The sequence below is a fragment of the Panonychus citri genome, unplaced genomic scaffold (assembly GCF_014898815.1).
Source record: "Panonychus citri isolate SS breed McGregor unplaced genomic scaffold, ASM1489881v1 Contig00140, whole genome shotgun sequence".
NCBI classification, from domain to species: Eukaryota; Metazoa; Arthropoda; class Arachnida; order Trombidiformes; family Tetranychidae; genus Panonychus; species Panonychus citri.
This window is the reverse complement of record NW_026515545.1, coordinates 1,679,759-1,700,331: the sequence shown is the minus strand read 5'-3', so window position 1 is coordinate 1,700,331 and position 20,573 is coordinate 1,679,759. Positions and strand designations below refer to the sequence as shown.

At 28.4% G+C, this 20,573-nt stretch overlaps 3 protein-coding genes across 3 annotated transcripts; 1 reads left to right on the top strand and 2 right to left on the bottom strand.

Moving 5' to 3' along the window:
* The first annotated feature begins 514 nt into the window (after positions 1-514).
* Positions 515-14,433, top strand: LOC128394944 (uncharacterized). The gene is made up of 7 exons (XM_053355322.1): positions 515-765; positions 1,264-1,441; positions 1,534-1,618; positions 2,057-2,120; positions 2,272-2,404; positions 2,656-2,774; positions 13,560-14,433. The coding sequence occupies exons 1-7, from the start codon at positions 670-672 to the stop codon at positions 13,710-13,712; spliced, it is 828 nt and encodes a 275-aa protein (XP_053211297.1). The 5' UTR covers positions 515-669; the 3' UTR covers positions 13,713-14,433.
* Positions 14,434-15,050: 617 nt separating this feature from the next.
* On the bottom strand, positions 15,051-16,797 carry LOC128394756 (torsin-1A-like). The gene is made up of 4 exons (XM_053355116.1): positions 16,185-16,797; positions 15,941-16,110; positions 15,598-15,880; positions 15,051-15,522 (listed from the first exon to the last, which is right to left on the bottom strand). Exons 1-4 carry the CDS (start codon positions 16,674-16,676, stop codon positions 15,424-15,426), a joined length of 1,044 nt encoding a protein of 347 aa, XP_053211091.1. The 5' UTR covers positions 16,677-16,797; the 3' UTR covers positions 15,051-15,423.
* Positions 16,798-17,906: 1,109 nt separating this feature from the next.
* LOC128394542 (uncharacterized) lies at positions 17,907-19,216 on the bottom strand. Its single transcript, XM_053354866.1, has 3 exons — positions 18,765-19,216; positions 18,609-18,666; positions 17,907-18,488 (listed from the first exon to the last, which is right to left on the bottom strand). The coding sequence occupies exons 1-3, from the start codon at positions 18,873-18,875 to the stop codon at positions 18,271-18,273; spliced, it is 387 nt and encodes a 128-aa protein (XP_053210841.1). The 5' UTR covers positions 18,876-19,216; the 3' UTR covers positions 17,907-18,270.
* Between the last annotated feature and the right edge of the window lie 1,357 nt (positions 19,217-20,573).

Here is a 20,573-nt window from a genome sequence, read left to right as displayed (position 1 = left end):
TACTTTTCCTTTTTTCTTTTGATTCTTTTCTATCTCAAGTACATATTTACTTACGACATTTATGTCATATAAACAAATAGAGACACACACACACTCTCTACTTTAACAATCTAAACGATTTCGAATCACCAAAAAGAAAATTCTAACAAAAAATTCGTAGCAATTAAAGAGAAAATAAAATCTCAGTTTTCATTTAGCATCCGAGGGAAAAACTCGTTGTACATTTTTACCACTGAATTGGTAGTCTACGGCCCCGAATTGAACATTCACCTTACATGAGCTTATTTTCTGATATTTTTATCATGTTTTCGAGTTTTTGATTTCAACAATTCTATTACTTTCCACCATATACATTCAAAATTAAAAGTACCAACGATTATTATTAATATCAGAAAATGATCGTTGGAAAAACTCACCACTCACGAGAGAAACTCTCCTGAAAAGGTCACTAGATGTCGCTGAGAAAAGAAGGAGGAGTTTGAATTTTTTATTCTTTTTCGTTTAAATTTTTGGAATTCAAATTAAATTGAGAACCTGAATGAGCAACAACAAAAAATTTCTTTTTTCTTTTTTACTGTTTTTTTTTGCTTCTAATTGTGAATTAAATTTAATTGCAACTTTAACTGTCAACAATTAGTGTGTTCAAGTGAAATAATACTGAGGAAAAAAATGACACCAAGAAAGAGTAAAAAAGATTCACTCAATTCTTCAGCTGATTCTCTGGAATTGGACATGGACAGAATCTCAGTGACCCTCAATGAACAGGTAACAATTTGTTGTTCTTTTACCGCTTAATTGTGATTCTAATTGTTTAACTTGACATTAATTTAAAGGGAAATTAAATGAAAAAGAAACAAAATTGTCCATCAACTTCAATACCTAAAATTAATCCCAAACAATTAGTTATATTTTTCCATTAATACAAATTACTAACTTAATCTTACTTACAAGTCATTTATTAATTTGTCTCTGAGTAATTTTAATTGAGAGTAATGACCAGCTAAATTGATATAGTTTGTTAAAGTGTGATAACAATTAGCTTGAGTTTACACAATTAACCATCTCTCTATGATGTGTGGGCAACTGACCAGTTACTATTTACCTCGTTGGGTCAATCTTTTAAATTAATTGCTCATGAAGTGGTTTCAAATGAAATATTAACTTTCTCACCGTTGACATTACTCTTAAACAATTAACAAGTCACTTTTATTAAGTTAATTAATTTTTTTCTCTCTACTTGTTGTATCTCAATTAAATTTACAGTTTGTTGTGAAAGTTTATGCAAAAGTTTTGTGCCCTGACGTTGAATATAAAACTCTTTCAGTGTCAAAAGTAACAACATGTCGTGAAATGGTCACCATGTTACTGAATAAATTCCGAATGAAACACACAGACCCTAATCTATTTTACTTTACCATGGAAATAACAATTCGTCGAACAGGTAATGAGAACATTTCCAATATTAAGAGATCAATACTTGTTCTAATAATAGCAATTAAAATCTAATCGATAAAATGTTTTCTCTTTCATCAGGAACACCCATTAGAACTGTTATTGTTCTGGATGATCTGAGTTGTCCAGCTCAGATTCAAGAATCGTATCCACACCAAGATATCAAGTAAATACGATAAGTGACAATATAACACCCACAAGGAAGAAGAAGATAAATCTTCATCTTTAGAGATAATCTCTAAATGGGCTTCTTCCTTTTCTAAATTATCCTTTTAAACTTTATCATCCTCATCTTTTTGTCGCATCTTCTTTTGTTTTTTCATCTCTCTTACATTCTTAGTATAACAATTTCAGTATGAGAATGAAGATGAAGATGATGAAGATGATGATCATATAACAGGAAACAGGATCATATCTTAATCTTAGACTCGACCAAGTGTAATTGCTTGACATACTTGATGGTCCAGTTAAGAGATAGATAAAATTGTGACCATTTTTGTCCCGTTTTTTTTTGTTCACCCGATAAAACAATTTTTTTGTCTTAAATTTTAGTGACACTAATTATTTGTAACAATTTATTAATTGTTTGTTTCCCAACTTCTAGATTCTCACTTGTAACCCGAAGAGGTGGATTGGTCAAAGTCTATGACAGTTGCCTAATGTCAGCGGTAAGTTATCATAATTTACTTGATAACATTTATATTTGCTCAATTTGAAACAATTTACCATAAAAATAATATAAATTATTAAATTGTCTCTTTCTTAAATTAATGATTAATTGTGATTCTAATTGAAAAAAAAACTTTTCTTCTCTTAAAGTCTCTTTATAAAAGTCTTCTAATATCGGATTACACCAATGTCGCTGAGCTTATCCAATTGTTACTTCATTGTTACGATTCAGATTCATTGGTCTCTTCATTTGCATTATATGAAGTTTGTCCTCAGAAAAAGTGTAAGTTAACAATTTAAATTGTTCTAATTGTTGTCAGAAAAACAAACATTTAATTATCTTTATATCTATCCAAACGAATGAACAATTTCAATTAGATTAGTTATCCCATTGAAATGAAATAAAAACATTTTATCCTTACGTTGATATTAAATCACTTATCCTTTTGATACTTTGTTTTTATGTAAAACATTCAATTAGTTTAATCAATCATTTGAATAACAATTAAGTTAATTTGGTTTTGTTTCTTTCAGGGGAGAGGAGATTACATGAGAACGAATTACCCTTGATGATTCAGAAAGAATGGACATCAGGAGAAATATATTATTTCCAATTACGACTTAATTATGAGGAACAAATCCAACGAAGAAAGGTAAGTTAATTTGATTAATTTCTTTTCTTCCCAGCAAACAATTAACTGTATCATCGTCTTTTAATTGTCACAATTTTGATTCGAAAATTTTTTCATTACTACATTTCATCTTAATTATGATGGTCAATTGTTGATTATGTTGATTAATTGAGTTGTTGTTTCACAACAATTTGAGATGAAAAAACGATCATAACATCAATTTAAATTGTCCTTCATTTATTTTCTTGTTTACAATTAGTTGATTGTTATTTTCTTCTCGTTCCATTTTATTAATAATACAATCAAATATTACAAACCCACTCAAGTTATCAAGATGATCCTCATTTTATTTTGACATTGAAATGACAATTAGTTGATTTATTTTACTATTTTTTTTTCTATCAACAATTAACTAAATCATATAAAAATAATATAACAGTTTAATTATCATTAGATATTCAAATTGTAATAATACATTTAACATCATCATCTCATTAACCATAACCTTTTTTTATACCTTATTAAAAGGTCGTTGTATTAAATTAGTGAATATAGTGACAATCAAGTGATTTAATTAGTTAATTAGTTAATTGTGAATCTTTTTTACTGTTAAAGGTATATTTCAGTTGAATATAATGAAGCAAAAAAGTTCACGCTGAGTTAAATTGCATCTAAATTTGATTTGAATTCATTGATAATCATCAACGATTACCAATCAACGTCAGAGCGCAAAAAAATAATTTAAAAGCTTTCACACAATTAGACAACAATTTAAATCTGATTATACTGGTGATTTAATTGACAGCATTGTATTGAGAAATACACTTTCCCTTTTTTTTCTTGTTATTTAATCATACATATAATTGCAATTTGATTTAAATTGTTGATTAAATTATTTCCTAATGAAGACTCTATTGATCAGCCATCATCATAATCATCATCATAATCAATGAAGATACACAATGATGATAATATTGATGAAATGGAAAATCATTTTCTTTATCATTCATATGATGATAAGTGATTTAAATTACTAAATCATGTTGTGATTACAATTTAAATGTTATTACCTGTTGATTGTCTCAATTGAAAGTAGTTTCTGTTACAGAAGTTGAAGAAAAAAATTTCCTTTTTCTCGCAAAAAAAGTTGCTGTTTGATTGTTGATTGTTGATTGTTGATTCTTAGCTCTTAATAAACAAGCTTCTTTGTTCCCTATCTCTTGAGGCCACTTTCAGGCCAACCTTTTTTCCCCGACTCCCATCAAAGCCGCTCTTCAATTTCAATTCCTAACACACAAAATCATATTCACGATTTGATTTTTTTTTCTTCTTGATTAAAATTAACTCTCACTTTCAATTGTTTTCAATCATATTTAACTTTGCAATCCAATAAGTGATTAACTCTCAATTTCTGATTGTTAATCTTTACTTTCTGATCTAGTTTCTGTTTACTGTTGATTACATCGCTTCCTTGTAACACTAATTAACCTCTCACATTGTAATTAAATGACAAAGCTAATTGTTATTAGCGGAAGTGTCACCTTAACAAGATTATTGTTTCTATTTAGCTAATTAGTCATTGATTGTTGTTGATAAACTAATTTTTTTTCTGGTCTGTTACAATTAAGATACACTTGTAATCATCTTATTTACATTTATTGTTACCCTGAAACCACAGAGATAATTAAAATCTCAGATAAATGTAATTAATTTGAGTTCAATCAAAAAAAAGTAATTGTAACAATTGATTTAAAATGTTAGTTTTCACTGATTATCATCAACAATTAACTTTTTGCTACTTTGTGGAAACAAAATTGTTTAAGGTTTCCTTGTAATCAATTATCCACAATCAGTTGATTGTTGTTACTCTGAATTGGATATTAATAAATTGATATGATATAATATATAATTACAATTGTTACAAAGAAATAAGGAAGAGGCCGTCAATTTATTTTAATTGTCCGTTAATTGTAATTAGATGATATCAATTACACCCAGTGTATTGATTTTCCAAAACACTGTCACTTGTTAAACTTGTTTTCATTTATACATAAATCTTATCAATTACAATTTAAAAGATACAATAACAATTAATCAGTCTTTAAATTAGTAACAATTAACTAAACAGAAGCAATTTGATTGGTCATTTTAATCATGATTCACCAGGGAGATTGAATCACTTTTGCTCAATATTATGATTTCTTCAAACGATTGATACACTTTTGATTAACAAACAATCAAGTTAATTGTTGATAAATCATCACATCAGATTTAACAATGAAAATCTATGATAATCCCTGATTTGCTCAAGATTAGCAAAAGATATTTAATCAATATTGACAATCAATCAGCAAATGATTTAAATAATCTTACTCCAGGCATACTCTCAACTTAAAACCTTGAAAATTTTATTGGAATATTTTGATTGTGATTAAGTGTATCTTTGATTGTTGATAATGATAAGCAATAGATTTTGATTGTAAATTGAATGACAAGATAACAATTACTATTTATCATAAATAATAATGAAGAAAATAAGATTCAAGTTCAGGAAGAAATGATAAAATGATTGTAAACCTCTCACTCTGAACAATTGGAAACAATTTACTAACAAGTTAACAGATTCCTAAGGTATTATTATCATCATCATCTTCTTAATCATCATTTAGATGATAATTTTCAATAGCAATTGGACCAACATTTTACACTGAGGAAAACAGGTAAGTCTACAATGTCAAACATTTTGATGAATGATGATGATGATAATAATTTACTCTTCTCATCATCTATGGATGAATCTTTTTTTTCAGAAATTCAATGAGAAGATAATGTTAATCATCTTCAGTGATGATTAACCTGTGAGAATATTTAAAATTCTGTCACAATATAACCTTAATCATAATCATTATCCGTTAATATCATGTTAGTTTTACTTTGAAACAACTCATGCAAGTAGCTCATTGAGATTAAATTTTCTTGTGTGATTAACTAATTGTGATTGTTTTCTCTCTCTCTCTCTCTCTCTCTCTCTCTCTCACCATCATAAATAAATCAACATTCAGATATTTAATATGAGTGAATGGGAGTTATTTCAATCACATAGTTTATATAGTAAATGTGTCTGGTTAGCCAAATATTTTAACAGGTAAATGGGAGTTACCTTGAAGAAAATATTTCTTAGAACTTAAAACTTTTTCTTTGGGATGAAAAGAGAGAGAGAGAGAGAGAGAGTAATAATAATAACAAGAGAAGATGATAAAAAATGATTCTGATCAACCTGATCTTCATCTTCTCACTGTAAATAACAACAGTAACTAGTTTTCTATTGATAAATATCTTCTCCCGATTCTCTTTCATCTTTCTGATTTTTTCTTCAAACATTCTGTTGATTTTTCTCTTACTTTTCTCTCTTACTTTCTCATCAATCTGACAGGAAATTGGATCATACAGAGGTCAGGTAAGGAGAGAGAGATGAAGATGAAGATGAAGAAGAAGATATTTTATTATTTTTCATCTTTATCATTGAAATTGGAGAAGACTTTTCATCTTAATCTTAATCGAGACTTGGGAATTAGGGAATCTCCTTTTTTTCATGTTTCTTGTTTTTTTCAATCCATTTCATGATTATCTTTGATCAGGGACAGAATTGAAAGCGGGAAAAGATGAAGATGAAAAGAAAGACTTAAGAAAGAGTGATAATATTTATCATCCTCACTCCTGATTGTGTGTGTGAATCAGACTAAAGATAAATTGGTGAATAACCTTGAAAATGAAGCATCCTCATCATTTTTGTAACATCAATATTTTTACCCCCTAATAAGATTAAGGAATTCAGTTTATAATGAATGAGTGTGTTTCTGTTTCATGACAATAATTAATGATGATGATGATTTAGATTATAATGAATGTCCATTTGTTTTCATCTTACTGTTGGTAAACAGTTTTGACCAAAACAATGAAAAAAGATATCAACGCAAGTTTGACCGGAATTTTAATATATATTCTTGTAGTTGCTTCTAATTGTTACAATTTAACCCTGGACCCTCTTAGGGGACACTTTAAATTCATTTCCTTTTCCTTAATTGTGACTTTAATTTCCTCACAAAACGTTACATCACTTTCTTATCTTGAATGTTGATCTTTCTACTCTTCATTCAACATCAATTAAACTTTCAGAGTTTCTCTTGAAATTAACAATTTTTTGGCATCTTCTCTCTCTCTCTCTTACTTCCTTCCACTTCCTCCACCTCCATATTCATCATGATGATTAGTATAATCATCATCTTCCTCCACTGAATCATATTTCTCGGAAACTGAAGCCAAAAAATTAATGTTAAACATAAACAGAGTTTCCTTTGTGTTCAGGGAATGGACCAAAGTCTATTTAAGTTATTTTTCGTTTGCCTTCAGGCATCAAGTCTTTTTTTTTCATGATCACCATTAAGAGTGTAAAACTTGCACACTAATTTCCTTTCTCTCTCTCTCTCTTTCTTTTTGGGAGCGAAAAATTTGGGTAAAAATCATCACCTTAACTTGAAGAAAATTTTCTCCAATGTTGAAGCTTCTTCATTTGTCTATGTAACTACAACCGTCATCCTTATCTATTAACTTTACCTTCGTAATCTGTTAACCCCTCGAGGCTATTTCGTTGATTTGAGCCTCTCCTCTTTTGTATTTATGTTATTTCTTGTTATCATCATCACCATCAACATTATCTTGGATTGCCAATGCTAAGTAAATGGCAAAATCACACTAATTTGATTCTTAACCAGTGTCCCTTTCCCTCTTTGTAATCAATGAACAAACCTAGAGGGGGTTGATTGTCACTCTCAAATTGACTCAGTAATTAGTGTTTCTGATAAATTTTGAAGGGCACCGGATGTTTAATCCTAATCAACAAGAAGAAGAAGAAGTAAAAAATTAGCCCGCCATTTTCACCCTCTTCCGGTTTTCTTTCTGCTTATTTCTTAATCACAATAATCTAATCTCATTATTACAAAACAATTTTATCAATTTCAATCCAAACAACAATGTAATCTCATAATCTTAAATCTGAAAGTAATCAACAGCTCATAACAATCAGCAACAACTTAACAAATAAGAATCAACCAAAATTATAATTGTGACATAAATAGATTACTAATCTTTATATTTATAGGTTTAATTGTCCAGTAATTTAAATTGTTAGTATACTAATTGTCGTAATAGTTATTACAACATAATCGTTGGTTAGCCAGTATAATAAACTTTTCGTCCAAGATTTTGAAAATTGACCAAATCACATTAACAGAGATAATCACATAGTATTATTGGATTACCATAAATCTGTGGTTTCCAGGGAATCAATTTCGATGCCATTACCTGTTGTGTCCATCCAATGGTCAAACAGTATTAACTTAAATTACCTTAGAATCCAGGAGACAAGCTTTTCAAAAGTAACCATATAATGAGATAAGTTACAGATATGATAATGAACTCAGCTACCTTTCAACAACAATCATGTTGATTACTTTTACTACCTGACGATAATTTAGATAATTTAACCAAAGATTCACCATGAAAATCATTTTCACCAACTGATTGTTGAAAGTTTTCACTAATTTTCCAAATAGAGAGACACACAAATATAAGATAATAAACAAAGAAAACAAATTACAAGTTCCATCAGGAATATCTAATTATTCAGAACTTTTTTCTCTCTCTCTCTCACTTGCCTCTTGCGAACAGTAATATTAATAAGATATGCAAATTTTTACCAAGAAAAGTTCATGAAAATTTTCATGTAAAAATGATGCAATATAAGTGATGCTAATTAATCTGTGATTCAGGTGATTTGCATAATCAAAATGTACCCAGAAATAAATACATTAATCTACTATTCAGTTTAAGCCTGACCCTTGTTAACCTTTCCAAATGAGCTGAAAGATATTGATCCATGCAATTGATTTTCAAATGATTAACTCATGTTAATCTTCATGGTGAAAGATTCAAAGATAATAACAATCAGTTAACAATTAGGTTAACAAAGATTCATTTGAATTGTTATTACTTTTTTTCCTCTTCCACTATGATGTTTTCAATATATCATAAACTCACTTGATTACTGATTAATGATTCAAGATGATGATTAACAGATAGATAATAATACAATAGATTGTTAATTGTTACAATATTTTAGCAACAGTAATAAAACCAATATCTCATGAGAAAATTGAATTTTTCAAAAATGAAAGGGAAAGTCTTGATTTCCCATGGTTATCATAATGATTAAATTGATTACCTTCCAATTGAAATTTAATCTTAAAATTAACTTTATCTTAATCTAAACATTACATCCTTAAATTAATGATTTTTTCAGAACTCTATTACCACCATTGGTTGATTGCTTGAGAAAAAAAAAATCAAATCTATTTGGTTGACAATCTAATTCATACCTGAATGTTTTTTTATATTTCTCATGATTATATTGTAGGTTTATCGGTCTATCTACTTTAATGGTAATTAACCATTCGAGTCAACTAATAATAATTAGAGTAATCGATCTAATTTGATTAAATTTTATCATGATTTTATTCAGTTTACAACAATCAAGTGTATCATCATCTTAATGAGGATGACCATCAACTGAATCATTTCAATTCCTGATTGTGTTTGTTTTTTTTATCCCAAGTTGAGATGAAATTTTCTTGTTTATCATCAATGAATTAATGAATTTTTGACACCATTTCTTGGTATTTATTTTTAAATAATATTGTATCAATTAGTAATTAACTGATTAATGAATGAGAATTGAATGTAATCCAATACAAATACTACATGTATCTATGTTTTGTGTTGATTGTACATGATGATGATGACATGAATTTTATCATGAAATGATAATCATGATAATGCTGATGAAATCTCAAAGTAAATTAATACTTTTTAATTACCTGAAGGTAAAGAAAGAAAAGTTAATCACAATCAAATGAAACCTCTTGTTGATAAGTTACAACTTGGATTCAATTTAATTTTCACTGATACAATTCAATAATCAATATAATTGAATCAAAAATATAAGTGGTAAAAAAAAATTAGTTAATTTGATTACCTTATTTAAGTGTTTGTGTAACAATTTATTTGCCAAACTTAAATTAATGTAAACTGGTTTATCTCAAGTTGATCACAATTTAATGAATCAACTCAATGATAAATCACCCTCAGGCTGGGTGGGGTAATATATATACCTGAAGATACACCAAGTGTCAACAAGTTAAATGTGTGTCATAATCTGGATTACATTGGATTAAGTGGATTAACTGATTTGAAAATTGTTTTGAGAGTTAAAAAGATGAATAAAAAAAATTTGATTCTTAAAAAAACCAATGACCTTTGGCCTTTTTTTTTGGCTCAAATTTTGTTTCTCTAACCTTTCATCTTCCCATTGCAATGATTACTGCTTATTGCAAATTCTTTGCAAAGTTACCTGTGAAAAAAAAACGCAGAAAATGCCCCGAGGGCAATATTTTCAAGAGAAAGAGGAAGAAAGGGAAACTGTGAGACTTTCCCTTAACCAAAGTGCTGATTCTTACAGGTAACTTACCTGTAACATGCTTATTTACCTTGTTACTTTGTTTCTTACCTTTGCCAACACCTAATTGATCAATTGTTGAATTGATTTAACTTGATGATGAACAAGATATTTGGTCTCATCACGAATTAACTTTCATCCTTGTTAATCTAAAATAATAATAATCTAAATTGTAATATCAATTACCTTTACCTGTTTATCTTGATCATCTTGTTGATCATCATCATCGTCTTCATCTTGATCCTCATCACCAATATCTTGGTTCCTTATTATTATTACCCAGTCATTCATAAATTATGGTTATTGTTTTCTTGTTGTTGTTGCCTCTTAATTTTAAAACCTTGAACAATTTAAGGTGAATTTAAATCTATTATCGTGAAAAAGTATCTCATTAAAATTAACAATCTATTTTGATTGTCCAATTAATTTATTCCCTTAACTAGTCAATGAAAATAACCTACTAGTTAAATGAAAAAATAAATAAATCCAATGATCCGCTTTTGATTATCACGATTTAGCTCATTAATGATTAGGTAAACAAATGATTAACATCAAACATGAATCATAATATTAATCAACTTAAATTATTAATTGATTGTTTGTTTGTTGATGTTTCTGTCATTATGATTAACTAACTGAGTATTTTAAATAAACCGTGAGATTCATTGGTTTGATTATTAATTGTTAATTAATTTCTTTCACTTGCAATTTGACTTTAAAGAGATGATTTAAATTTGATTGTTTCTTTATTTATCCAATCAATTTCATCGAGATGAAATTAACCTTGTTGGTGATAATCCTAATCCTTCAACAATCCTTTAAATCATTTCAATTAATCTTCTAATTATTGATGGTAATCATTTAATTACTTAAAAAGGAAAGTCATCATTGAATTTTCCTAAATTAGTTAATTGCTAATTTCTTTATATATATAAATTGTTACATTATTACTGAGGAAGTTAATTGTAATAACAACAACATACAAGGTTTAATAATCGACAGGATAATTTACTAATTAGTTGGTTGTTTTTTTTCATATATTGATTAGCAAGGTTTTCACAATCAACCCAAAAAAATTAGTTAATTTTTCATAGTTTTTGTTTACTCAAAATTGATCAACAGAATTGAATTGATCTTGAATTTGATGATTATATTTCTTGTTATATGGTGATTGAACTTTTTGTTATTCTATTAAAATTAAACAGCAACAATTGACTTTCACGGTTAATCATTTTATTTTGTGGATGTTAAATTGTTTGCCATTTTATTAGTAGCAATTTAAGTCACTTTTCCTGATTATAAGTATATGTATTGACCTTTCATCTTGAAGTAAACAAAAATGACCATCAACATGAAATAAGATTGGAAACATAATATAAATATAAACTGTAAATTGAACTGAACATGGATGATAATGATGATGAAAATGATTTGATTGTTGTTTAAATAGATGATGATTTACCTCAATTTTCAACTTCTTGCTGTGATTATCACAATCAGTTTCCAATCTCACTCCCATTAACACTCCATGAACCTGATAGATGATGAAACAAACCATCGAGAGTCATTTCAACCTGTCCCTTGTTATTATTATTGTACCTAAGATGGTGGGAGGGATGAGGATGAAAACCCCACCTCGAATCACCTTCATCTCTCTCTGTATGATTACCTTGATTTATCATAAATTGCTTTTTCCAATTCAGCTTAAATTGATGCATATACACGTAGAGAAACATAAAAAAAAACGGAATCACATTAGCAAAGCAATAAGAGAATCAGTGGAAAGTTAAATGGTTAACAATTTATTGATGCTTGATTGTTATTAGTTTGTTTCTCTTACCTGTTAGTTTTTTTTTCTTCCAACGAATTTGTTTCATTCTTATGAGATTCACTTTACCAATACTAGTTTCTTACTGTTTACAAAGACTTTGAAGATCCATTAATATGTTTGCAAATAAGTTGCAATTAAAAGCAATCGGCAATAATCAACTTGATCCCTTTTTGCTGAACGTGTTGCAAAAATGTATTAATCTGTTTGCAGTTCTAGATTTGCTTGTATGCAAAGTATTCAAAATATGCTCATTAGTTATTTCAATTGTCCATAATGGTCAAGCTGTGTGTACACTCAAGCCCATTTCTTGAGCTGATCTTTGAAAAAACGAGCTTGGTAAAAGGGTTCATCTTATGAAAAGACAACTGAAAATGCTGACAACCCCTTAGGGGATCACTTTTGTGTTACTCTTGTTGATTATCTTGATGGTTGATTGTCATGAGAATTGAGGAAATAGGAAAAAGTTAAACTTACAAATTGTCAACAATTCATTTTGATGGTTGAAACATTTTTGCTGTTTCCAAGTCGCGTGGTTATTAATATACATTCAATTGCTGTTTAATATCAATTGTTACTGTTAATCAACATTTACCATCTTCCTTTGATGGTGATGATGAGTTACTTTTTGTTTACTCCATGTAAACAGATTAGGTTTTTGCTGTTGTTCCCTTCCCTGTAAACAAAATCTCACTACCGTATTATCATTATGGGAAATACACACTTTGTAATCATTTTGACAGAAAATGGGAAAAAAATTGCAAACTGACCAACGGTCAAGGTTAATTGCTCTTTATTGTTGTAAAGGCATGAAAACTAATCACTCTTACGACTCTCACTTGGGATTTAAAGGTAAACTTGAACAACCTGTACCTAGATGTATATGTGGTGGTTACTCATTAATTGTACCAGAAAATTGTTATTTCCATTGTCTTTCTGATTGTGGTCAATCTTCTTGACCTCTCCATCTTATTTTTCATTCTTCCTCTTGGTTCATCTTATCTCATCATCTCTTTTTTTTGTTTATCATGATAATTTGTTGAAAAGATTTTCTCAACCTGTTGATGTTTATTGTTGACACTTTGTTTTGTTGTTGATTCATTTGTTTTCCTCTTCAATGAAATACAGGTTATGGAAACCTCAGAATTGACCCTGTGTGATATTTTCCCACCTTGAATAATGAGGGTGAAAGATAATGATAAATGGTTGATGAAACTTCATCAGCATCTCCTCAGCATCTTCCATCTCCCATCATCTATTTTACAATAACTTCCTTCATCTTTTTTTTGTTTATCTTTTATAAAGACAGATGATGATACAGTTTAATAGGATTAACTGTTAGAAAATTATTCTATTAATTGTTGTACAATTTACTAATTTAATTTTTCTCTCTATTCTCAATTCTTAGGTTAATTGGATTCGCAGTTCAACTTCATCATCCTCTTCACAAAATACATCATTTTGTTACGATTTCAAAGACGATTCGAGACCCTCGTCGACCAGTTCGAGTCCAGTCCAAATGTACAATCAATATCACATCGATACTTACTTTTACGTTTAAATTAACTCCAATCGACTAATCCAATCAATGGACAAAACAATTTAATCAAAAGTTAATCAATGGTTTATATCAATTTTGGATTAACCATAAAACCGATCGTTTCGACTGTTAAATAATTAAATGATCAATTTAATTCTTGATTAAACTTTGATTGTGTTTGATTCTCTCTCTCTCTCTCTCTCTCTCTCTTCTTCTGCTACCTGATGATTGTTAAGCTTAATTGTAATCAATTTAATTGGAGGTTTTGATTTGCTGCTAGTCCTGTTTTCATATTCAAAACTTAATTAATTTGTATTATCATCATTTTGGACTCATTTGATTATCATCATTATTATTTAATCATCTTTCTTATCAATCAAATCAACTGGATGAACAACAATTGATTGTCCTTTAATTACAATCAAAAATATCTCATTGATCGTTTATGTTTATGTTTTCATAACAATAGTTAATCCAATTATCTATTGATCCACTTGCTTGATCAACAATTAATCCATTGACTTGTGAACCTTTTGTTTACCTCAAAGCTTAACAATTAACTTCAATTGTTGATTAACTGCCAGTTCAATCAATTTGAACTCATCAATATTTCTTCTTGATTAGTTAATCAATTTTTTTTTCTATGTAAATCCAATCAATTTGTCTTTCTATTAACTTAATTGTAATCTCTTCAATCTGATTATGTAAAAATATTACATTAAAAAAATTTCTTCCATGTTAATCAACTATTACAATTACAATTTATTTCAATTTCGACTACAATTAAGGTTTGGCTTATTATTTATTTATAACAATTTAAATTGAAAACTTTGAATTTGATTCATTTAGTTGACCATTAATTGTAAACAATCAAAATAATTGAAATCTACTTTGTTCACTTAATTGTTATGTTAATTGTGGTTTTAAATATAAGATAATTAATGTAAATTTTATCAAATACAAATAGAAATGATTATGATTAGGATAACAATTCAATGACAATTGGAGCTATTTAAATTTAGGTAATTAGATGAATGAAAAACAAACAAAACTCAGTCAATCTTAATTATAAACAATCAATCAAACTTGATCAGTCTAAATTGTTGACTTGATACAAACGTGACTTTAACCCATTCAAATTATTTTTGTTTTTCTGATGACAAACTGATTAGTTAATGAGAATCGTTTGACATAATTAATGCCACGAAGTTAATTGTAGTTAATGATAGTTAATGGTCAATCGTCCATCGATAAGTTTGATGATATTGGACTTTAATTATTTGATAATATTCGTGATCGCAATAAATGGATTACATTTAAATTGAATAACCGGAAATTTGAGAAATTAACTAAATTAAGTTAATTCTAATTAGACGATTAGTCTTAATCAGGCTAATACCTTTTTCTTTTAGTTTTATTAATGGACATGATGGATGATTACAATTGATATTGACGCTGATTGTTCATTTAATTAGTTTAATTATCATTTGTTGTGACCATGAAAGATGATGAAACTTTGATTGTTTGACATGAGGTAACAACGTTTTCAAGTAATTAGCAAAAATATCGTAATCGTTATCACAGAGTTACTTTTGTAAGGACCAGGTAATTAAGCTTTTGGTGTAGATTTAACCTTCCAATTGTACTAATTGTTTAAAATGCAAACAGCTCGACAACAGCAGTGGTTTAAAATGGCAAAGTTTGGGGACTGGGGCGAAAGATTCGTGGTCAACTAATCAACCCTCATGTCAACTTTTCGAGCCACTTTTTTACAGCCAGACTTTGAATAGACTTTGGCATCAACTGGAAAATAATCTAGCTCATCGGCTATCTAAAAAAGGGAAATAGAATCACAATCAACAGATTAGAATTGAATCTAAATGGTGAATAATAATAATTGTCTTACCTCTATAACAAGTCTATCATTAACTTTCTTTGTTATGTTATACTTTTCTTGGAAATAATCGACTACACATCTTTGTACATGTTTCTTTTCCAAAGGGAGAAATGGAATGAAAAAATCGATCATACTTTTATGAATTAGAGAGCTTTTCTTAAGGCCACCTTCCTCGTTGAATGCGTGAAGATTCATCAGCGATTCGATATCACGAAGCTCAATTTCTTCACGATTCATACCGTTCATATAAAAGTTATAAGTGACTCGAGCAATTTCACTGCCGCCAATATTACTGAGAATAAGAAAATAATATTACAATTAAGATCCAATGTATAAATTAGTGAAAAAGTACCTTAAAAATAAGTAAATTGCTTTACTTTGCTCCTTAGGTTCAATTGAATATTCTAAGAATTGTGTAAGACCTTCTATGATTCCGCTGGGTACTTTGTCGATCTCATCGAATATGAATAATTGTCGACCACATTCAGATAATTTAGACTTAATAAATTCAATCAATTCGAGCTGAAAAGAGAGAGAGAGAGAGAATTATTAGAATTAGAACAAAAAAAAGTAGCTTGAGCGCGATAATAACTTACCTTATATTGTGGTGCTTTAGTTGGATCAGGGAACTTTTCTGTAGCTGTAATTAGATGTACATATGAACTTTTCATTCCTTTGAAGTAAATGTTACGAGCAATCAGATAGGAAACAAAATTTTTACCACCACCAGTCCAACCATGAAACGAGAAGACCAAAGCCTTACGAGGTTCTTTGTCTTTCATGTGTTTAATTAGCGCGTTAGCAACAATAGACTCAGCAATATGTTGCCCGTGAAGTTTTTTCTTAAAATCACTTTTCAATTTATCACCAAAATCATATTTTATGGAATTTCTTGCAACAATTGGATCTAAGGCCTGATTACAACATTCGTAAACAGCACATTTCATCCAACTGGATGAAGCATAAATTGCAGCTAAACCAGCGGTGGCACCAAAATAGACGCCAGTGCTTATGGAAATGGGTTCAAGGCATAAACAGTAGGACAGAGAGAGCAGATAGCACAGAAAGAGAGGAGTACAGGTCATCATCGAACTATAATCATCAATGGTGTAATTATTAACGTCATCAAATTTAAAATATCGAGAATAAAAAGAATAATAATCAAAAAAAAATACGAAAAAAAAGTGAATTGAAAACAAATGTTTACCAAAATTCACAAGAAAATGAGTTAACCGAACAACTTTCTTAAGAAAAGCGCCAAATACGAAATTCTAATCAAATGATCTAATCATTAACAATCAAAGAAAATTTATCAACAATTAAGGCGGAATTGTGTTTAATCTTCGATGATCTAGATAATCCTTCGAGTTGGATGATTGAAATATCGATGTTGATTATTTTTGGTGATTGTCCGTGGAATTAATCTAATTGTTGATTTAAATTGTCTAAGGAATTGAGAAACTTTTTTGATACAATCAATAAGAATGGAAATACTTTTAAATTAGTTGATTGTTTGCAAGGGAAAATTAAATGTTGTTGGTGAAAATGTAATTTTATTAATTGTATTAGTTAATCTAGTTAGGTATTTGGTATCATCATCATTAAATTGTTTACTAGACAATCAAATTAAGAAGCAGAGTTGAGTAATTTTATCAAGACTATTATGATTAAGTTGTTTTAGTTTTGATCAATTTTCATTGATAATCAAACGAGGATAATTAATTTGTTTACATTACAATAAATTGTGGTTGAAAATTAGGAAACAATTTAAATCAACTCTAACCTTATCAATTTCAATTAAATTAACCACTAGAAAATATCACCTAAAAATCAACAATTGGCAAATTGTTCATCTTAAATTGGTGTAAATTCAATTCTCTGGTTATGTAAATGTAATCAAAATAAATTGTGAATAAAAAACTCTTGGAATTATTTTAATAATAATACAATTAACTTGAGGTTTTCCATGTTTTCTTGATTGTTAACTATTTACCTAACAATTTATTTTGATTCTTAAGTGTTATGAAAATCAAATTAAATGTCATTCTATTTACTCTTACCTTAATTGAGTATTTTATTATACCAACAATTTAAATTGTACTTTAAATATCAAACACGAAATTTACATTACGATGTAAATTAATTGTTAATAATTAACATTGACATTTAACGATTAATTAACAAGTAAATAAGAATAACAAAATCAAGAGTTAATTCATTAATATGATTGGCCAATTTAAATTTTAATCTCTAATTAATTTTTCTCATCTCAAGTTAATTGTTAAGTAAATCTGATTCGTTAATTGTTTTTAATTATAATGTTTTCTTTATTAAAATTTAAAATAATATTGGTAAATCAAATTTTCAATTAAAATCATGATTGAAGCAATTAAATGATTGAATTAAATGGTTATTAATGAAATGAACAAAGCAAAAAGTTTAACCGATTAACTTAATTATTATTATCAAGATGATTGTTGATTATTTCAATATGGACAAAACAATTAACTCAATTGGATTTGCATTGATTTTTATTTGTTGTAATTTGATGAGATTAATTAATTTCCAATGAAAGTTTGATCTTAAATGATGAATGATGATTGAAACCATTGGTTGATTTGATTGATACAACTACAGATTTGAATGAATTGTTGTTTTAGATTTTTATTGTCAACCAATCAATTAATCAACCTGATCATCTGATGAAGATAATGAGGATGATAAAGATGAAGATGAGGATGATAAAGGTAATTGAATGATTGATCTTTTGCCAACAGTTACACCAAATAACGGATCGACTCCTGATCTTTTCGGTATAAATGGCCAGCCGATTTCCCGTTCACCATCATAATCATTATCTTGTGAGCGATATAAAAATTTCCAGGGTCTCATGAAACCAGCTAACAATTAGTTGATCATCAATTTAATTGTAAACACACAACAACAAACAATTAGAATACCAATTAGGATTAGGATTGGAAAAAGAAAACGAAAACGAAAACTTGAAATGATCGACTTACCTCTTCTTATTGGGATTCGAAGGTAATTTCCAATGGTATCTTTACCATAAGCTTCTTCCTGTAACAATTAAATTAATTTAGATGAATTGGATCAGCACTTAATTACAATTGTCGATTGATAATTGGCAACATATTCAATTAGGAAAACGATTTTACCTTTGCTTCAACATTGCAAGTGAAAGTTATCAGGAGAAGAAACAAAAATGAAAGAAATAAAAACATAATCAAAGATTTAATTGTTCCCTTAATCATTTTTAATTGAATCATAACTAAATCAAATGAAATAGTTTTCTATGGATTGTTGATTGTTTCAAGGAAATTGAATTGAATTTGGTTATTTGTTATAAGCACAAAACAAATGGAAAAAAACAATTTTCAATTGAAACGATTTACTTTCTAAATTGTTCAGGTTTCTGATCTTAACCACGATATTGTATTGTTAACAATTAACTGAATTGTTGAAGATAATGGTTACTATATTATAGGATTTTCCTTTTCTCCATGAAGATGATTCAGTTTCATGGTGATGATCAGGGAATGATAATAATCAACTTTTTCTGCGCAAAAATTTTACACTTTTTATGATATAATTTCTTATTCTTATGTTAATTTTTTCTGACAACAATCAACGAATCAACGATTACGATTAGTCTATGGAACCGAATTAAAAGTGAATCAACATTTATCAAAGGTTAATCGGAAGTCCGGTTACAGTTAAATGATTAACGCAACAATCTAATAATAGTTAATTCATTTGAGAAAAATGATTAATGGAACAATTCAATTGATCAATTCCATTTGTTTTCTTTATCATGTTAATTGTTGACGAATCAATTTTGTTTAATTGTCTTTTCTTGAATAAAAATCATCTTCAAGATAGTTTAACTTAATTGTGATGATTTATGAAGCCATTTAGAGTAAATTAACTTTGAGAATAAAGTTTTTTTTAATGAAGATAATTAAAATTCAACATCATCATAATCATCGCCAATTCCTAAATTAATTATCATTATTACAATCTCATGATTAGAGTAATTTAGTTGATGACAATTAGTAATAACAATCGTAATCATAAAATGAACGTGATTCTAAATTAAAGCTAATAAACCTGAGAAATTTTAATTGAATCAATTATGATTATTGAGTCATTACAATGGAAACTATAATAATAATTGGAGTAAATTAATTAAGATGAATTTGATAAACACTAAATTATAATTTCGATGACAATTAAATGTATTAATATTCAATCAGAGAAATGAGTTTACCTTTGCTTCAGTATTGAAAGTGAAAGTTTTCATGGAAAGAAATGCAAACATAATCAGAGATTTAATTGTTTTCTTAATCATTTTTGATCGAATCATAATTAAACCAAATTGAAGCTTAATCATAGATTTCTATGAATTGTTGACCGAATAAAGAAATCAAATTAAATTCAGTTTTATGTTATAAGCACAATACGAAGGGAAAACAATTTTTAGTTCAATTTTAACGATCGACTCTCCGAACTGTTCAAGTTTCTGATCTTGATCACGATTTTAACCACCAGTATCAGCACCGTTGTAAGGAATCAAACATTTGTATTGACCCATTGACCCATTCCATTGATAAATTGCTTCGAGGCGACTTGATTGGCTATTTCATCCATGTTGAACGAGAAAACTGTTGACGTAATTATACTAACTGGTTGTTTCGTCGATTGGAAATGTCGACCGGTTATCGAAGTCTCGATTAGTCCAAAAAAAATCGAAAGTCTCACTATATTGTTGCTCTTTTTTCAATCTTCGATCAGACTATTTTTCTTCGATTTTAAGCCTTCATTTTTTGTTCGACCTTAATTAAAGAAAATTAAAATTATTCTAAATGATCTTAGTTCCTAATAATTTGCTAGTTTACGATAAATTTGAGTTACTGATTAATCTAATGCTCGAAAAACGGAAAACACGATCATCAAAAAGAAAGTGT